We start from the raw sequence: 17,216 nt of genomic DNA on the forward strand, positions 1-17,216 counted from the left end.
GGCAGTATAGATGGAGAACAGTAGGGGACCAAGGACTGAACCTTGGGGGACACCAACAGAGAGGAGTTGGGGAGAAGAAGCAGAGCCAGAGAAAGAAACACTGAAAGAGCGCTGGGAGAGGTAGGAGGAGCACCAGGAGAGAGCAATATATTGTAGACCGATATTGCGGAGGATGAGAAGAAGCTGTTGATGATCAACAGTGTCAAAAGCCGCAGTCAGGTCAAGGAGAATTAGGATAGAGTAGTGACCACGAGATTTTGCAGCGAGTAGATCATTGGATACTTTGGTCAGTGCCGTTTCCACAGAGTGCTTAGCGCGGAAACCAGACTGAAGTGGGTCTAGCAGAGAGTCGGACTCGAGGAAGTCTGTCAATCTCGCATACACAATTCTTTCAAGGATCTTGGATGCAAAAGGCAGTAGCGAGATAGGACAATAGTTGGATGGGGAGTTAGGGTCAAGATTGGGCTTCTTTAGAATTGGGGTTACAGTTGCATGTTTGAAGGGCGATGGAAATATACCAGAGGAGAGCGAGAGATTGAGAATTTTAGTGAGAGGTGGAGAAAGAGAAGAGTACGGATGAGATGCGAGGGAATTGGATCTAGGGATCAGGTGGTGGGGCGGGAGAACTGGAGCAGAGCAGAAACCTCTTCCAATGTAGCGGGTGCGAATGAACATAGAACAGCAGAGGGAGTGAAGTTAGGGGAAGTATTGTAAGGGGAAGAAGAAAGATGAGAGATCTCTTCTCTGATTGTAGAGATCTTGTCAGTGAACTGAGTTGCAAAGTCTGAGACGGTCAAGTTAGTAGGTGGAGGAGGAACAGCAGGGCGAAGAAGAAAAATGTGTGAAATAGTCGTTTGGGTTCGCGGGAGAGTGTGGTTATGAGGGTATTGAAGTAATTAACTTTTGCAGAGGAAAGAGCCAAGCTGTATGAGCTCAGCATAAATTTATTGTGGAGAAAGTCAGACGCACAGTGAGACTTTCTCCAACAGCGTTCAGCAGTTCTGGAGCATTTTTGGAGGTATCGAGTGAGCTTGGTGTGCCAGGGTTGTTGTTGGGGGGGGGCCTGCGGCGTTTAAACGTACAAGGTGCCATGATGTCTAGTTGAGAGGAGAGGGTGGAATTGTAGAAGGAGGTTGCAGAACTAGGACAGGTGAGGTTTGAGATGGGTAAAAGGAGAGTTTGGAGATTAGTGGAGAAAGGTAGATGATAGCAATTCTTAAAGGAGTGGGTTTAAATAGGCAGACAGTGTGAACTTCAAGAGAAGAAAATGATAGGGCAGGGGGAGTTATGATTGGTGAAAGGTACATTGAGGGGAGAGAAGGATGCCTACGCCGCCTCCTTTACAGTTGAGTCTGGGAGTGTGAGAGAATTGTAGCCCACCAAAACATAAAGAGGCAGGAGTAGCGCTATCAGAGGGGGACAGCCAGGTCTCTGTAAGTGCAAGCAGTGTGAGTGAGTTTGAGATGAAAAAGTCGTGTATGGCGGTTGATTTTAAATTACTGCAGATGGAGTGGAGTGCACACTGAATGTTGGTAAGTGAGGGTGAAGGGCAGGGTATTGTGATGAGGTTTGTGGGGTTTCTGGTTGTCTTAGTGTGTAGAGAAGGTGAAGGGCCCTGGATTGGGAGAGACATCACCATCTGCTAGAAGTAGGATGAGAGAAAGTGACAGGAGGTGTGAATGGGTTTTGTACTCATGGGGTCTAGGATGAGATCGATTGTGGGTTGGAGTGAGAGAGTAGAAAAATGAGTGTAAGGCATGAGATGAGAGAAGGGGGAGTGTAGCAGAGGGGGGCATATGTAAATGTGGATGGGGGGATGAGTGAAGTGGGTGTAAGGAGAGATTTTTATACTGCGGGAGACTGAGGAAATAAAGAGGAGGAGAAAACAGATCATTGCTAAACTGTGAACAATTTAAATTGGAGATAATTGGAATTTTAAGAGCAGGTGAAGGTAGGAAAAATGTGTTTTATGGTTTAAAAAAGGGCAGGAGTGTACTAGTAAGAGTCAGGTTTTTTTTTTTTTTTAAACCTAACTAAAATGTAGGCATGACAGACAATCTATAAATGTAATAATGAGCATGGGGTGGGTGGGTATCAGGCTTGCTCACTGAAGGAATGGGCTTGCAAAGTTGGGGAATCAGGCTGTTGAATAAAGAGATGTGAGGGTCAGAGAGGTTGCAATAAAGGAAAGGGAGGGGGAAATGTATCTAGGTACAGAGATGGAGAGATGGATATTCAAATAAAAACAAACATATCAATAAGAAAAGGGGGAGGGGGGTCAGAGGTCAGTCACAAATCAGAGGGGAAAAATAGAGGAATGCATATAGGTGAATAAAACAATTACATACAGGGATAGCAAAACTACACTTTAGCATAACAGACAAGATATCAATACAAGAAAATATACAAAGTACACCGGATATATTAAATAAAAATATAATAAATGTACAGGGTGGTTAAGTTAAAAATAAATGAAGGTGTGCAGGATGGGACTCTAGCTCTGTTTATTGCTGGCCCAGAGGACCGGTTACCACATAACGTGACTCTAGCTCTGTTTATTAGTGACCTGGGGGACCTGTTACCACGTAACGTGACTCTAGCTCTGTTTATTAGTGAGCCGGAGGACCGGTTACCACATAACGTGACTCTAGCTCTGTTTATTAGTGAGCCGGGGGACCGGTTACCACATAACGTGACTCTAGCTCTGTTTATTAGTGACCCGGGGGACCTGTTACCACGTAACGTGACTCTAGCTCTGTTTATTAGTGACCTGGGGGACCGGTTACCACATAACGTGACTCTAGCTCTGTTTATTGCTGGCCCGGGAGACCGGTTCCCACATAACATGACTCTAGCTCTGTTTATTGCTGGCCCGGGGGACCGGTTACCACATAACATGACTCTAGCTCTGTTTATTACTGGCCCGGGGGACCGGTTACCACATAACGTGACTCTAGCTGTGTTTATTAGTGGCTGGGGGGCCGGTTACCACATAACGTGACTCTAGCTCTGTTTATTAGTGACCCGGGGGACCGGTTACCACAAAACGTGACTCTAGCTCTGTTTATTGCTGGCCCGGGGAACCGGTTACCACATAACGTGACTCTAGCTCTGTTTATTAGTGAGCCGGGGGGCCGGTTACCACATAACGTGACTCTAGCTCTGTTTATTAGTGACCCGGGCGACCGGTTACCTCATAACGTGACTCTAGCTCTGTTTATTAGTGGCTGGGGGGCCGGTTACCACATAACGTGACTCTAGCTCTGTTTATTAGTGAGCCGGGGGGCCGGTTACCACATAACGTGACTCTTGCTCTGTTTATTAGTGACCCGGGGGACCGGTTACCTCATAACGTGACTCTAGCTCTGCTTATTAGTGGCTGGGGGACCGGTTACCACATAACGTGACTCTAGCTCTGTTTATTGCTGGCCCGGGGACCGGTTACCTCATAACGTGACTCTAGCTCTGTTTATTAGTGACCCGGGGGACCTGTTACCACGTAACGTGACTCTAGCTCTGTTTATTAGTGAGCCGGGGGGGCGGTTACCACATAACGTGACTCTAGCTCTGTTTATTAGTGAGCCGGGGGACCGGTTACCACATAACGTGACTCTAGCTCTGTTTATTAGTGACCCGGGGGGACCTGTTACCACGTAACGTGACTCTAGCTCTGTTTATTAGTGACCCGGGGGGACCAGTTACCACATAACGTGACTCTAGCTCTGTTTATTAGTGGCTGGGGGACCGGTTACCACATAACGTGACTCTAGCTCTGTTTATTAGTGACCCGGGGGACCGGTTACCTCATAACGTGACTCTAGCTCTGTTTATTAGTGACCCGGGGGACCGGTTACCTCATAACGTGACTCTAGCTCTGTTTATTAGTGACCGGGGGGACCGGTTACCTCATAACGTGAATCTAGCTCTGTTTATTAGTGGCTGGGGGACCGGTTACCACATAACGTGACTCTAGCTCTGTTTATTAGTGGCTGGGGGACCGGTTACCACATAACGTGACTCTAGCTCTGTTTATTAGTGACCCGGGGGACCGGTTACCTCATAACGTGACTCTAGCTCTGTTTATTAGTGGCTGGGGGACCGGTTACCACATAACGTGACTCGAACTCTGTTTATTAGTGACCTAGGGGACCGGTTACCACATAACGTGACTCTAGCTCTGTTTATTAGTGACCGGGGGGGGGGCGGTTACCACGTAACGTGACTCTAGCTCTGTTTATTAGTGACCCGGGGGGGGGGGGGCGGTTACCACGTAACGTGACTCTAGCTCTGTTTATTAGTGACCCGGGGGGCAGTTACCAAATAACGTGACTCTAGCTCTGTTTATTAGTGACCCGGGGGGCCGGTTACCACATAACGTGACTCTAGCTCTGTTTATTAGTGGCCAAATACTTTATGAGTTAGTTATTTTGCTTAATTACGCCTGAAATAATAAAATATGGTAAGATGCACTTTTTCTGACAGAATTTTTGTTTTAGTAAATGTGATAATTGCAAATCGCTGAGAATTCGCACATTTTAGTAAATTACCCCCAAGTGATCTCTCCAGGTTTGTCCAATCGCCTCCCCTAACCCCGCCCCCTGCTAGCCCCGCCCACACTCCAACGAGGGAGCAACCGCGTTAGAAAGCCACGCCCACAGATGGTAGGGAAATCTGATAGAACACCTGCTCACTGGTCACCCCTGGCCAGCTGTCACGTGACTGGAATCCAACATGGCGGCGCCCAGACTGGTAACTGCTGTGTGTTATACACAGAGAGAGAGAGAGCTTTATATAGAGATCCAGCGTTATACACAGAGAGAGAGAGCTTTATATAGAGATCCAGCGTTATACACACAGAGAGAGAGCTTTATATAGAGATCCAGCGTTATACACACAGAGAGAGAGCTTTATATAGAGATCCAGCGTTATACACACAGAAAGAGAGCTTTATATAGAGATCCAGCGTTATACACAGAGAGAGAGCTTTATATAGAGATCCAGCGTTATACACAGAGAGAGAGAGCTTTATATAGAGATCCAGCGTTATACACACAGAGAGAGAGCTTTATATAGAGATCCAGCGTTATACACAGAGAGAGAGAGCTTTATATAGAGATCCAGCGTTATACACAGAGAGAGAGAGAGCTTTATATAGAGATCCAGCGTTATACACACAGAGAGGGAGAGCTTTATATAGAGATCCAGCGTTATACACACAGAGAGAGAGCTTTATATAGAGATCCAGCGTTATACACAGAGAGAGAGAGCTTTATATAGAGATCCAGCGTTATACACAGAGAGAGAGAGCTTTATATAGAGATCCAGCGTTATACACAGAGAGAGAGAGCTTTATATAGAGATCCAGCGTTATACACAGAGAGAGAGAGCTTTAAATAGAGATCCAGCGTTATACACACAGTGAGAGAGCTTTATATAGAGATCCAGCGTTATACACACAGAGAGAGAGCTTTATATAGAGATCCAGCGTTATACACAGAGAGAGAGAGCTTTATATAGAGATCCAGCGTTATACACACAGAGAGAGAGCTTTATATAGAGATCCAGCGTTATACACACAGAGAGAGCTTTATATAGAGATCCAGCGTTATACACACAGAGAGAGAGCTTTATATAGAGATCCAGCGTTATACACACAGAAAGAGAGCTTTATATAGAGATCCAGCGTTATACACAGAGAGAGCTTTATATAGAGATCCAGCATTATACACACAGAGAGAGAGCTTTATATAGAGATCCAGCGTTATACACACAGAGAGAGAGCTTTATATAGAGATCCAGCGTTATATACACACAGAGAGAGAGCTTTATATAGAGATCCAGCGTTATACACACAGAGAGAGAGCTTTATATAGAGATCCAGCGTTATACACACAGAGAGAGAGCTTTATATAGAGATCCAGCGTTATACACACAGAGAGAGAGAGCTTTATATAGAGATCCAGCGTTATACACAGAGAGAGAGAGCTTTATATAGAGATCCAGCGTTATACACACAGAGAGGGAGAGCTTTATATAGAGATCCAGCGTTATACACACAGAGAGGGAGAGCTTTATATAGAGATCCAGCGTTATACACAGAGAGAGAGATTTATATAGAGATCCAGCGTTATACACACAGAGAGAGAGATTTATATAGAGATCCAGCGTTATACACACAGAGAGAGAGCTTTATATAGAGATCCAGCGTTATACACACAGAGAGAGAGCTTTATATAGAGATCCAGCGTTATACACACAGAGAGAGAGCTTTATATAGAGATCCAGCGTTATACACACAGAAAGAGAGCTTTATATAGAGATCCAGCGTTATACACAGAGAGAGCTTTATATAGAGATCCAGCATTATAGACAGAGAGAAAGCTTTATATAGAGATCCAGCGTTATACACAGAGAGAGAGAGAGCTTTATATAGAGATCCAGCGTTATACACAGAGAGAGAGCTTTATATAGAGATCCAGCGTTATACACAGAGAGAGAGCTTTATATAGAGATCCAGCGTTATACACAGAGAGAGAGCTTTATATAGAGAGACAGCGTTATACACAGAGAGAGAGCTTTATATAGAGAGACAGCGTTATACACAGAGAGAGAGCTTTATATAGAGAGACAGCGTTATACACAGAGAGAGCTTTATATAGAGAGACAGCGTTATACACAGAGAGAGAGCTTTATACAGAGATACAGCGTTATACAGAGAGAGAGAGAGCTTTATACAGAGATACAGCGTTATACACAGAGAGAGAGCTTTATACAGAGATACAGCGTTATACACAGAGAGAGAGAGCTTTATACAGAGATACAGCGTTATACACAGAGAGAGAGAGAGCTTTATACAGAGATACAGCGTTATACACAGAGAGAGAGAGCTTTATACAGAGATACAGCGTTATACACAGAGAGAGAGCTTTATACAGAGATACAGCGTTATACACAGAGAGAGAGAGAGCTTTATACAGAGATACAGCGTTATACACAGAGAGAGAGCTTTATACAGAGATACAGCGTTATACACAGAGAGAGAGAGAGCTTTATACAGAGATACAGCGTTATACACAGAGAGAGAGAGAGCTTTATACAGAGATACAGCGTTATACACAGAGAGAGAGAGAGCTTTATACAGAGATACAGCGTTATACACAGAGAGAGAGAGAGCTTTATACAGAGATACAGCGTTATACACAGAGAGAGAGAGAGCTTTATACAGAGATACAGCGTTATACACAGAGAGAGAGAGAGCTTTATACAGAGATACAGCGTTATACACAGAGAGAGAGAGAGCTTTATACAGAGATACAGCGTTATACACAGAGAGAGAGAGAGCTTTATACAGAGATACAGCGTTATACACAGAGAGAGAGAGAGCTTTATACAGAGATACAGCGTTATACACAGAGAGAGAGAGAGCTTTATACAGAGATACAGCGTTATACACAGAGAGAGAGAGCTTTATACAGAGATACAGCGTTATACACAGAGAGAGAGAGCTTTATACAGAGATACAGCGTTATACACAGAGAGAGAGAGCTTTATACAGAGATACAGCGTTATACACAGAGAGAGAGCTTTATACAGAGATACAGCGTTATACACAGAGAGAGAGAGCTTTATACAGAGATACAGCGTTATACACAGAGAGAGAGCTTTATACAGAGATACAGCGTTATACACAGAGAGAGAGAGCTTTATACAGAGATACAGCGTTATACACAGAGAGAGAGAGCTTTATACAGAGATACAGCGTTATACACAGAGAGAGAGAGCTTTATACAGAGATACAGCGTTATACACAGAGAGAGAGAGCTTTATACAGAGATACAGCGTTATACACAGAGAGAGAGAGCTTTATACAGAGATACAGCGTTATACACAGAGAGAGAGAGCTTTATACAGAGATACAGCGTTATACACAGAGAGAGAGAGAGCTTTATACAGAGATACAGCGTTGTACACAGAGAGCTTTGTATAGAGTGTTCTACAGAGAGCTTTATATACAGAGATACTGTGTTACAACGTTATACACACAGTTAGCTGTTTATAGAGCGCTTTATATACGGATATACTGTGTTCTATAGAGAGAGCTTTATTTATATAGAGATAGATTTATACAGACACTACTAGTCTTTCTGTATAATACATATAATTGTTTCACTGTGATCTACCTGCAGCTTCAGATGCCCAGAATACTACCTCACCTCAAACTCTTGCAGACTTCCAGGATCCTGGCTCTTGTTGGATGGAGAGACTCACGACACAGCTCGTCCTCCTCACTTCCCTCAATCAAACACAGAATCCTACATTCTCTCAACAATTATTTTCATGACATTGAAACTGTACTAGACTGGAGCAGCCGTCTTAAGACCTGGAACCTGCGCAGGAAGAATGCGTGCGTTGTGATGCTCGTGAATACATCTATCTTAAATGCCACTAACAAGGCGCTCATAGTTCTCACCTGAGCTGTTCATTGAGTAGATATTGTGAGGGGTATTTGCTAACAATCAGAGCTTGTATTGGGCACCAGTGAACCAGCACACATGGCCTGTAAGATTTGGTGGTTAATTAGACGTCTTTTATTTTCCATCATACCAGGCACTATCTGCTAATGATATACATATTGCACAATATAAGTGTCATATTCTGAATGTAAAAATGTAATATTTGGTAAAAATAAAATCAGAAATTAGTTTACAGTTTAGAAGGAGAGCTCACAGGGAGAGAGCCATATGAAATTAAGAGTTCATTAATTAAAACTTAATGAGTGGATATGCTTTTAACGGAGCCATAGTGGGCAACCTCACACTATTCTGTGCACTGCACACAAGTAGCAGTGATTCCTCTTTGTGTTCACATTGATTCCTTCTCTGGATTTTTTTCATATTATGGCAAATCTAACTAACCTGTATTATCCTTAGGCATTACGCGTACACCGAACGCCTCTATGGACCGTATGCTGCAGCTGCCTATTATGCGCTCTCTAAAAAGGGAGGAGTAAAGTACGTATCTAAGATTGATTCATAGATGATTTAAAACAGAAGAAGAAAGAGATAAAGAGAATATGGTAGAGGAAATGGCAAAAAAAGAAGAGCAGGGAAATGGAGGGTAAGGAAGGAGAGAAGTAGATTGGGGGGGTGGCGAATAATAAAGAGCACAAAAGTAAGAAGGGGAAACGGGTCAAAGGGAGAAGGGAAATGATACGAAATTAAGATCTAACAGAAGAGAAAAAGAACAAGACAACATATATTAGATTTAGATAATTCACATTTTATATCTCATCAAATAATAATTGTCCTTTTTGATTATAGATCCTGATATACCTGGAGCGACTCTTCCTTATTTCTATTATCTATCTTGTATTATAACATTGTTAAAGGAACACTCCAGGCACCCAGACCACTTCTGCCCATTGGAGTGGTCTGGGTGCCAATTCCCACTACTCCTAACCCTGCGAGTGTAGTTATTGCAGTTTTTTTCAGAAACTGCAATAATTACATTGCAGGGTTAACTCCACCTCTAGTGACTGTCTACTAGACAGCCACTAGAGGTCACTTCCTGCTCTATAGCACAGGAAACCTGTGCTAGGGCGTCGCTGGACGTCCTCACGCTGTGTGAGGACCTCCAGCGTCGCTCAAATCCCCATAGAAAAGCATTGAAATTATTTTTCAATGCTTTCCTATGGGGAGCGCTAATGCGCATGCCCGGCATTGCCGCGCATGCCCGGCATTGCCGCGCATGCGCATTAGGTCTCCTCGGCCGGTGGGCGGGATCAGTCTCGCCCACCGGCCGACGCAATGGAGAGGAGGAGCGGCGCGGAGGAGGAGACAGCGACGAGGGACATCGCCGCTGCCTCAGGTAAGTCACTGAAGGGGTTTTCACCGCTTCAGTAACTGGGGATTGGGGGGTGGGAGGTGAGAGGGACCCTCCAGTGCCAGGAAAACTGATCGTTTTCCTGGCACTGGAGAGTCCCTTTAATAATTGCATTAATTATTAGTCCATTTTTGCTTAAGATATACTTATCTTCTATTTAAGTTTTTGTAATTGTCCTTTTGTAGAAATTATTTAAAAAAGAATTATTTATTGGTGGGGGGGGGGAGTTCATTTTACAGAACAAATGTTGAAAACATCTAAAGCACGTTAACATCTGATTGAAAATGAAGCAATTTTTTTCTTGGAGGCTGTGTGGGTCACAACCAGGGGAGGTGTGGCTAGGGCTGCATAAACCACAACAAAAGTGATTTAACTCAAATTGACAGAGAATTGATTTCAATAAAGTTGTTTTGGTGACTGTAGCACCCTTTAACCCCTTAAGGACACATGACGTGTGTGACACGTCATTATTCCATTTTATTCCAGAAGTTTGGTCCTTAAGGGGTTAAACACCCACAATGTACGAGCATCATACAGCTTATTAATACGGGGCTGGCTCATCGCCTGTGTATTGTCCTATATATCTTGTCACATGACCCCTATTTACACTTGCATTAGGCTATATTGTAGAAACATTTGGGAGTTTTTCCTATGATTTTTCAGGTAAATCTTTGGTTCTCACTCCTCTTATCCATCTCCCTGCAGGTTTAAGGGTCACATCGATTGGCACCGGGTGGACAGGAAGGGGCGTTTCAGCTGGGATTTTATGCAATATAAAGATGTGCCTCTGGAGGGCATTGACCTGAGCAATTCACCCCTAACCTTTAGAGGTCTGGATAACCTAGGTGGGTGATAACCCTTGTTTCATGAAAAACCTGTGAATCGCTACATTTAACCAAATGGAACATAAACCAATATTGTCGTGTGATCTAGATTAGCAGCCATTGTGTTTCACATTTTACCATCTTGTATCACTGTATATATTCAGTCTATTTCATTAGAACTGTGCTATGAACCGTGGGAGAGGAAGTCGATGTTCCAGGTGAGGAGAAATTTACAAAACCATAAACAGTGGGAGTTAGAAATAATGTGTGAATTAGCTGCACGTTGATGACGCTCATTATGTACTGTCGGCCCTGCTGATTGAGGTGACAGAATCTCGTCTGTACGTAGCTGTGATTTACTCATTAAATTGGGAATTGCCGAAAGTTGACAAGGAATAAAAGCATCTCCAGCTTTTTATCCATTTCCACTATTTTTTGCCTGAAATCTATAGAGCTGGCTATCTATGGCGTAGCTCTGTGTATGGATGATAGAGCTGGCTATTGATGGCGTATCTCTCTGTATGGATGATAGAGCTGGCTATCGATGGCGTATCTCTCTGTATGGATGATAGAGCTGGCTATCGATGGCGTATCTCTCTGTATGGATGATAGAGCTGGCTATTGATGGCGTATCTCTCTGTATGGATGATAGAGCTGGCTATCTATGGCGTATCTCTCTGTATGGATGATAGAGCTGGCTATAGATGGCGTATCTCTCTGTATGGATGATAGAGCTGGCTATCGATGGCGTATCTCTCTGTATGGATGATAGAGCTGGCTATCGATGGCGTATCTCTCTGTATGGATGATAGAGCTGGCTATCGATGGCGTATCTCTCTGTATGGATGATAGAGCTGGCTATTGATGGCGTATCTCTCTGTATGGATGATAGAGCTGGCTATTGATGGCGTATCTCTCTGTATGGATGATAGAGCTGGCTATTGATGGCGTATCTCTCTGTATGGATGATAGGGGGATTCCAGGGATTCTTGATTGCAGCCTTCCTGCAGCGTCTTTGTATAAGTGATAGTGTCTTTGTATAAGAGCAAGGGGGTGCTGGGACTGAGCTGACTTGTTTTCCCTTTTCTAGTTTCTCTAACAGAGCTCCGGGAACTGTATCTCCGAAACTGCCCTCACCTGGACGATTGGGCTCTGAGCCGCCTGCACGTGTTTAAAGATTCGTTGGAAGTCCTGTCTCTGGCCGGGTGCCCTCATATCACTGAGAGAGGTCTGGCCACCTTGCACCATCTACAGTGAGTGTCACTTACTGCTGATTAACTGTTTAAGTACTGGATGTGTTCCCCGCTGCTCTCCAGTAATGGATATAGCAAATATAGTGACAGGACCAAGAGTCACTGCAATTCAGTGTGTCTGAATGGGCTTACTTGGCGGGCCTTGCAATGAGGTCCAACTTACTGGGTACATGTACGACAATAGGCAGAGCGTTCCAGGATCCGAGCTGGCAGCAAGGAATCCGGAACAGGAAGGATTTAGACTCCGTGACTGCATGCAGGTCTGTAACATCTCGCTGGACTGATGGCTCGGAGAAGGCCTCCTACTGGCTTACCTCCGTCATTGCTGTGTACACTACCACAAAGAGAGATGCTTGTGACCTATTGCACAGTCATGTCAACAGGGAGAGTGCCAGATAGAAAGCAACAAACGCTCTTGGTCCACGAGGCAAATACTTCACATCTAATTCATCTTAGAGAGAGCAAGAAATGAAATAATGAAGTTAACACCTATAGGATGTTTAGTAAGTTACAAAGGATTGAATTCTGTTCAGGCAGTAAGGCTGTATTTAAACATTCCAGCCATAATCACATACTCTGCTCATTTCTCTCTCTACCTACCTAACTACCTACCACAGGAAACTCCAGCACTTGGACTTGTCCAACTTGCCCTCTGTGCCTAACAAAGGGTTAATCAAGATTCTTCTGGAGGAGGTCCTCCCTGGGTGTCAAATTGTGGGGATGGATTATTTCGATGGACTGGAGGACACAGAGGAACAGCCTCTACTTGTACCTGAGTTACGCCACTGACCAGGTGAGCTAGTCTGTCCCGGCTGGGTGAGTCAGCCATGCAATTATCCTGCTTTCTGTGTCTGGAAGATGGGCTCCAGAGTTAACTGCTTTGTGTTTTTTTTGTTTTTTTTTAATTTAGATTTTAAAGCCAGGCTTGGGCTGTGGTCATATCCTTCATGGTTGGATTTACAATCTCTCCAGCAGGGCAGACTTTACTTGAAAGCACGTTGGGTAACATCTCTGCTGTTTGGTAATTGATTCCACAGAAGACTGTCACTCAGTTGACCCTCCACGAGGGCCAAGTCTGCAGGATTACTTTACCTAAGAACAGAGAGGGACCATGCTGAGTTGATTTGCCCGTGGACCAACTGGTAGAGATGCCATGGATTATGTGGACAGCTGTTCATCTACTTGGCAGTAGAAGTTTATAGATATGACACTGGTGCCCAGGCAGACTGACCTTATAACATCAAGGCTGAAGCGAGTTAACAGAGGGTCATGCCAGGCCATGGTCCAATGTCTATACAGATCTACCCTGTTCTGGAACAATATTTACAGTTTGGTTCTTGTCGAGATCCAGAGATGTTGCCGAAAACAACTTCTAGGAAATTCAGGTTTGTGATATTCGCGAGATGTCAGGATGATGTGTTCAATGAAAATACACGGTTGGCTCAAAATTTCCATTCTTTACAAGCCGACCATTGTAATTTGTGAGCAGCTAGGTTTGGCTGAAAATACTACAGGCGCATTATCTTGTAATCAGTCTGTAATAGCAAATAAACCGTGCTATATAGGCGCTCAAAATATGATGTAGTGAAGAACCTAATTCCACTAAGCAGCTCAACACACGTGAAGGTACCTCCAAACCTTAACACAATAACATGCAAAAAAGTGGGGTAATGAAAGTGGGGCGGAAAGGTCACAACAAACAAGACCCAGTGGAGCGCTAATAAAATATCTTGACTCACCCTTATTGTAAGGGATATGGATTATGAGAAAATCTAAAGGGAAAGAAATATAATGGAAACAATGGTGTAGTATGTATGGACTTGGTATTCTTAGAGAGAAGGGTTGTGAATGTAACAAACTCACATGGTTCAGAGCCTGGTTCGGGATAGGCTCAAATCATAAACGCAGAGGTATTTTAAAGCAAATACCAAGCTTCTTCAGTGGCTGTGTGGCAATCCTCAGAGAAAGGGAGAAAAAGGGACAATGGACCAGAGTCCTAGTGTATTATCCTTAACCCAATATAATGCCAGAACAAATACAAATACTTGCTCACCTTTAAGAGAGCCAATCCAAACTGGGCTCTCAGTGTAATAGGTAGTGTAATAGGTACTCTTATTGTTTCAATCAATGTAATCAGGGAGTAAAGATAACAGACTGATCCCCTTTTTCTTTTCTTCCATGTTTGTACTCTATATATATATATATATATATATATATATATATATATATATATATATATATATAATATCGAACATATAAATGCTATGAGAATATGCTCAATGTCTGCCAATGACAAATATGGCGGCCACGATCAAAACGGAAGTGACATCGCGGCAAGTGCGATACGTCACTTCCGGAATCACGAACAGCTGATCGGAATACTCCTTGCCATATTTGGCAATCCGGAAGACAACAGGAACCAATAGGAAAGGACTTTCTGGGTATTTAACCGGCGGGAAAATACAAGCAGGATACCGATTGAAAAAGCCTTTGTATAAGGCGAAACGCGTCTCGGACGAGGACTCATTTCCATACCATTGTTTTATGGGACTTTTTATTTGCATTTTATGTAAGTGTTTTACAATAAATTAGCTTTTTATTCTTTATATGAGCCTACGACCTGCATCTATTTTCCTGCAAACAAAGAAGAGCAGTGCCCTCTTAAAGGCACACTACCTATTACACTGAGAGCCCAGTTTGGATTGGCTCTCTTAAAGGTGAGCAAGTATTTGTATTTGTTCTGGCATTATATTGGGTTAAGGATAATACACTAGGACTCTGGTCCATTGTCCCTTTTTCTCCCTTTCTCTGAGGATTGCCACACAGCCACTGAAGAAGCTTGGTATTTGTTACATTCACAACCCTTCTCTCTAAGAATACCAAGTCCATACATACTACACCATTGTTTCCATTATATTTCTTTCCCTTTAGATTTTCTCATAATCCATATCCCTTACAATAAGGGTGAGTCAAGATATTTTATTAGCGCTCCACTGGGTCTTGTTTGTTGTGACCTTTCCGCACCACTTTCATTACCCCACTTTTTTGCATATAATCAGTCTTGACTAAACAGCACAGGGTGTATGACGCGTGGCGCAGTGATCTTTCTACCCGTGCAGCACTGTCTATTTATATGATGCAATAAAGATTGTCATATGATAAAAAGAGGTGGTTATGGTGTGTAATGTGTGAGTGCTCCACGCTGGATCCTTTCTGTAAATACGACACATAAGTGTTACTCCGCGACCCAGTATGTAAACGGAGAGCAATGTGGCAACAAAACACCAGGTTATTCTTTTTATTGCAGACCTGGTATTCCAGAGTCCTCCATGATGGTAACTCTGTTCCTCTAAAAATCCCCAACCAGCATATAATACCACACTTAAAGACTGTTTAAAAATAAATGTGAAAAAGGTGCTCAAAGTTAAAGAAAGAATAGCTGCAAATAGTCCCTAAAGACAGTAATTTCTCTATAAATAACATAAAAACACACACAATAGGGGTGAGCTTCAAAAAATAAATCATACTTGTTGGTGTCTGAAATCTTTCAACAAGTGGAAGAACAAGAGAATATTCTCATCATTCTAGAGACTATACCTGGAGTAAAATTCCTGAAAGGCTAAATGAATTGAGAAGACATTCTCCTTCTCCATTAGAATGGGAACCATCTAGAGATGGACATTGAGATGGGGCTCCCATCCTCCGACTGAGGTCTCCTTCCTTCCTGCTACCAGGGACCTTGGAGCACTTAAGCTCTCTGAGGCCCTCTTCCACCGGACCAGTCTGTGGTGGTTATAGATTGCTGCTGTGGTTCTAGCTCTGGAGTCTTTCTCTCCTGTAAAGCAGTGATTATAACTGTGACTGCCTATCCGCAAGTAGCTGGGATGTCACCGCCAAGGTCCCCTTTCCACCCTATGTTTATATCCCAAGTGAAATATAGCTTAGAAATTACAGCCAATATCGCTGTTCCACTCAAATAAAACCCGAGACTTCGTGAAGAGTGAAGAACCGGTTTATTGAGACAAATTACACACTTTTATACCTGGGACCCCAGCAGGGGCTCACCAGGAAAACAATTTTCAGTAGACAACATCTGGTGTGTTTGTACCTGACCAGGTAATTTTATTAATGGCCAGATGCCACCTTGGTGCCTAATAACATTTATTAGATAAAGTGTAACATTCCCAAATTAATGCCCATCCCCGGAAAGCTTTTTTTTTTTTTTTTTAAAGTTTCGACTGGGCTGCGACCGTGTTATCTGGTGCAAAGTTCCACAGCGTTGGGTGGGAAGTCCCAGTCACGAAAATGACGCTTTCTGTCAATACATGGAGATCCCTTAAGTCCTTGGTGTCTTTCAGTGCCTCACCACCTACTCTATCACCACTCTAAATAGCACCCTGTCTGGTGACTCTGGGACCAAGATCGCCTTCGACACAGTATTACCAGACCTGGACAACTCCGCGATCTGATTAGGAGTTCCAGAGAGTTTGTGTTGTGCCGTGCCTCTGTGAGTTTCCTGATGGTCTGCAATGACTCCTGGGACACTGGAAAGGGACGCTGGGCCTTGAGGCACGGGCTGGAGAGGCAAGTTTACTTCTTTTTAACCCCTTAAGGACCAACCTTCTGGAATAAAAGGGAATCAGGACATGTCACACAGGTCATGTGTCCTTAAGGGGTTAAAGGGAGGTGGTGGTTGGGAGCTAGTTCAGACTCCTCCTCCACTCTTGTTAATTTTATATGACTCTGGATGTCCTCATGCATAGCGTGAGGTCATTCAGCGTCAGCTTATTAAAAGTCGTCTTGATGTGGGATTATTAAAAATCTTTATTGTACTTGTATTGAATTATTGTACTAACTCCATTTTAACTTTATACTGTGATCCTCCATTTTGTCCTCCTAACCTGACTTCTTCGATCCTCCATTTTGTCCTCCTAACCTGACTTCTTCAATCCTCCATTTTGTCCTCATGACTTAACTTGTTCATTTTAAAACTACATTACGTGACTGAACTTCTCAACCCAATTAGTATAGTAGACAAAGACTGTGTTTCCTGCAAGGACAAGCACCAGGAGGTGCTGGCTACTCCTTAAACCTTGCTGGCTACTCCTTAGAACTTGTAAGATAGTATAGTTTGAAGGCCACGAGAATACAGTAGTAATGAAATGTTCTATTCATAAGAGACCTTGCACCTGGACATGAAGCCTGATATCATTGACCGTGTAAAATGACGCTTAGGACCCCCTTATCCCCACCCGTG

At 43.4% G+C, this 17,216-nt stretch overlaps 1 protein-coding gene across 2 annotated transcripts; it reads left to right on the forward strand.

Annotated features, from left to right (window-relative positions):
- Positions 1-4,664: 4,664 nt before the first annotated feature.
- DMAC2 (distal membrane arm assembly component 2) lies at positions 4,665-13,578 on the forward strand. 2 transcript variants are annotated; one of them, XM_063433227.1, is made up of 7 exons: positions 4,665-4,749; positions 8,187-8,404; positions 8,931-9,011; positions 10,588-10,727; positions 11,797-11,959; positions 12,577-12,752; positions 12,870-13,577. In XM_063433227.1, exons 1-6 carry the CDS (start codon positions 4,732-4,734, stop codon positions 12,746-12,748), a joined length of 792 nt encoding a protein of 263 aa, XP_063289297.1. In that variant the 5' UTR covers positions 4,665-4,731; the 3' UTR covers positions 12,749-12,752; positions 12,870-13,577. The 2 variants fall into 2 exon arrangements, with proteins under 2 accessions (XP_063289297.1, XP_063289298.1); XM_063433228.1 differs by lacking the exon at positions 8,931-9,011 and having other exon boundaries at positions 12,870-13,578.
- Positions 13,579-17,216: the final 3,638 nt, after the last annotated feature.

The sequence above is a fragment of the Pelobates fuscus genome, chromosome 9 (assembly GCF_036172605.1).
Source record: "Pelobates fuscus isolate aPelFus1 chromosome 9, aPelFus1.pri, whole genome shotgun sequence".
Lineage (NCBI taxonomy): Eukaryota > Metazoa > Chordata > Amphibia > Anura > Pelobatidae > Pelobates > Pelobates fuscus.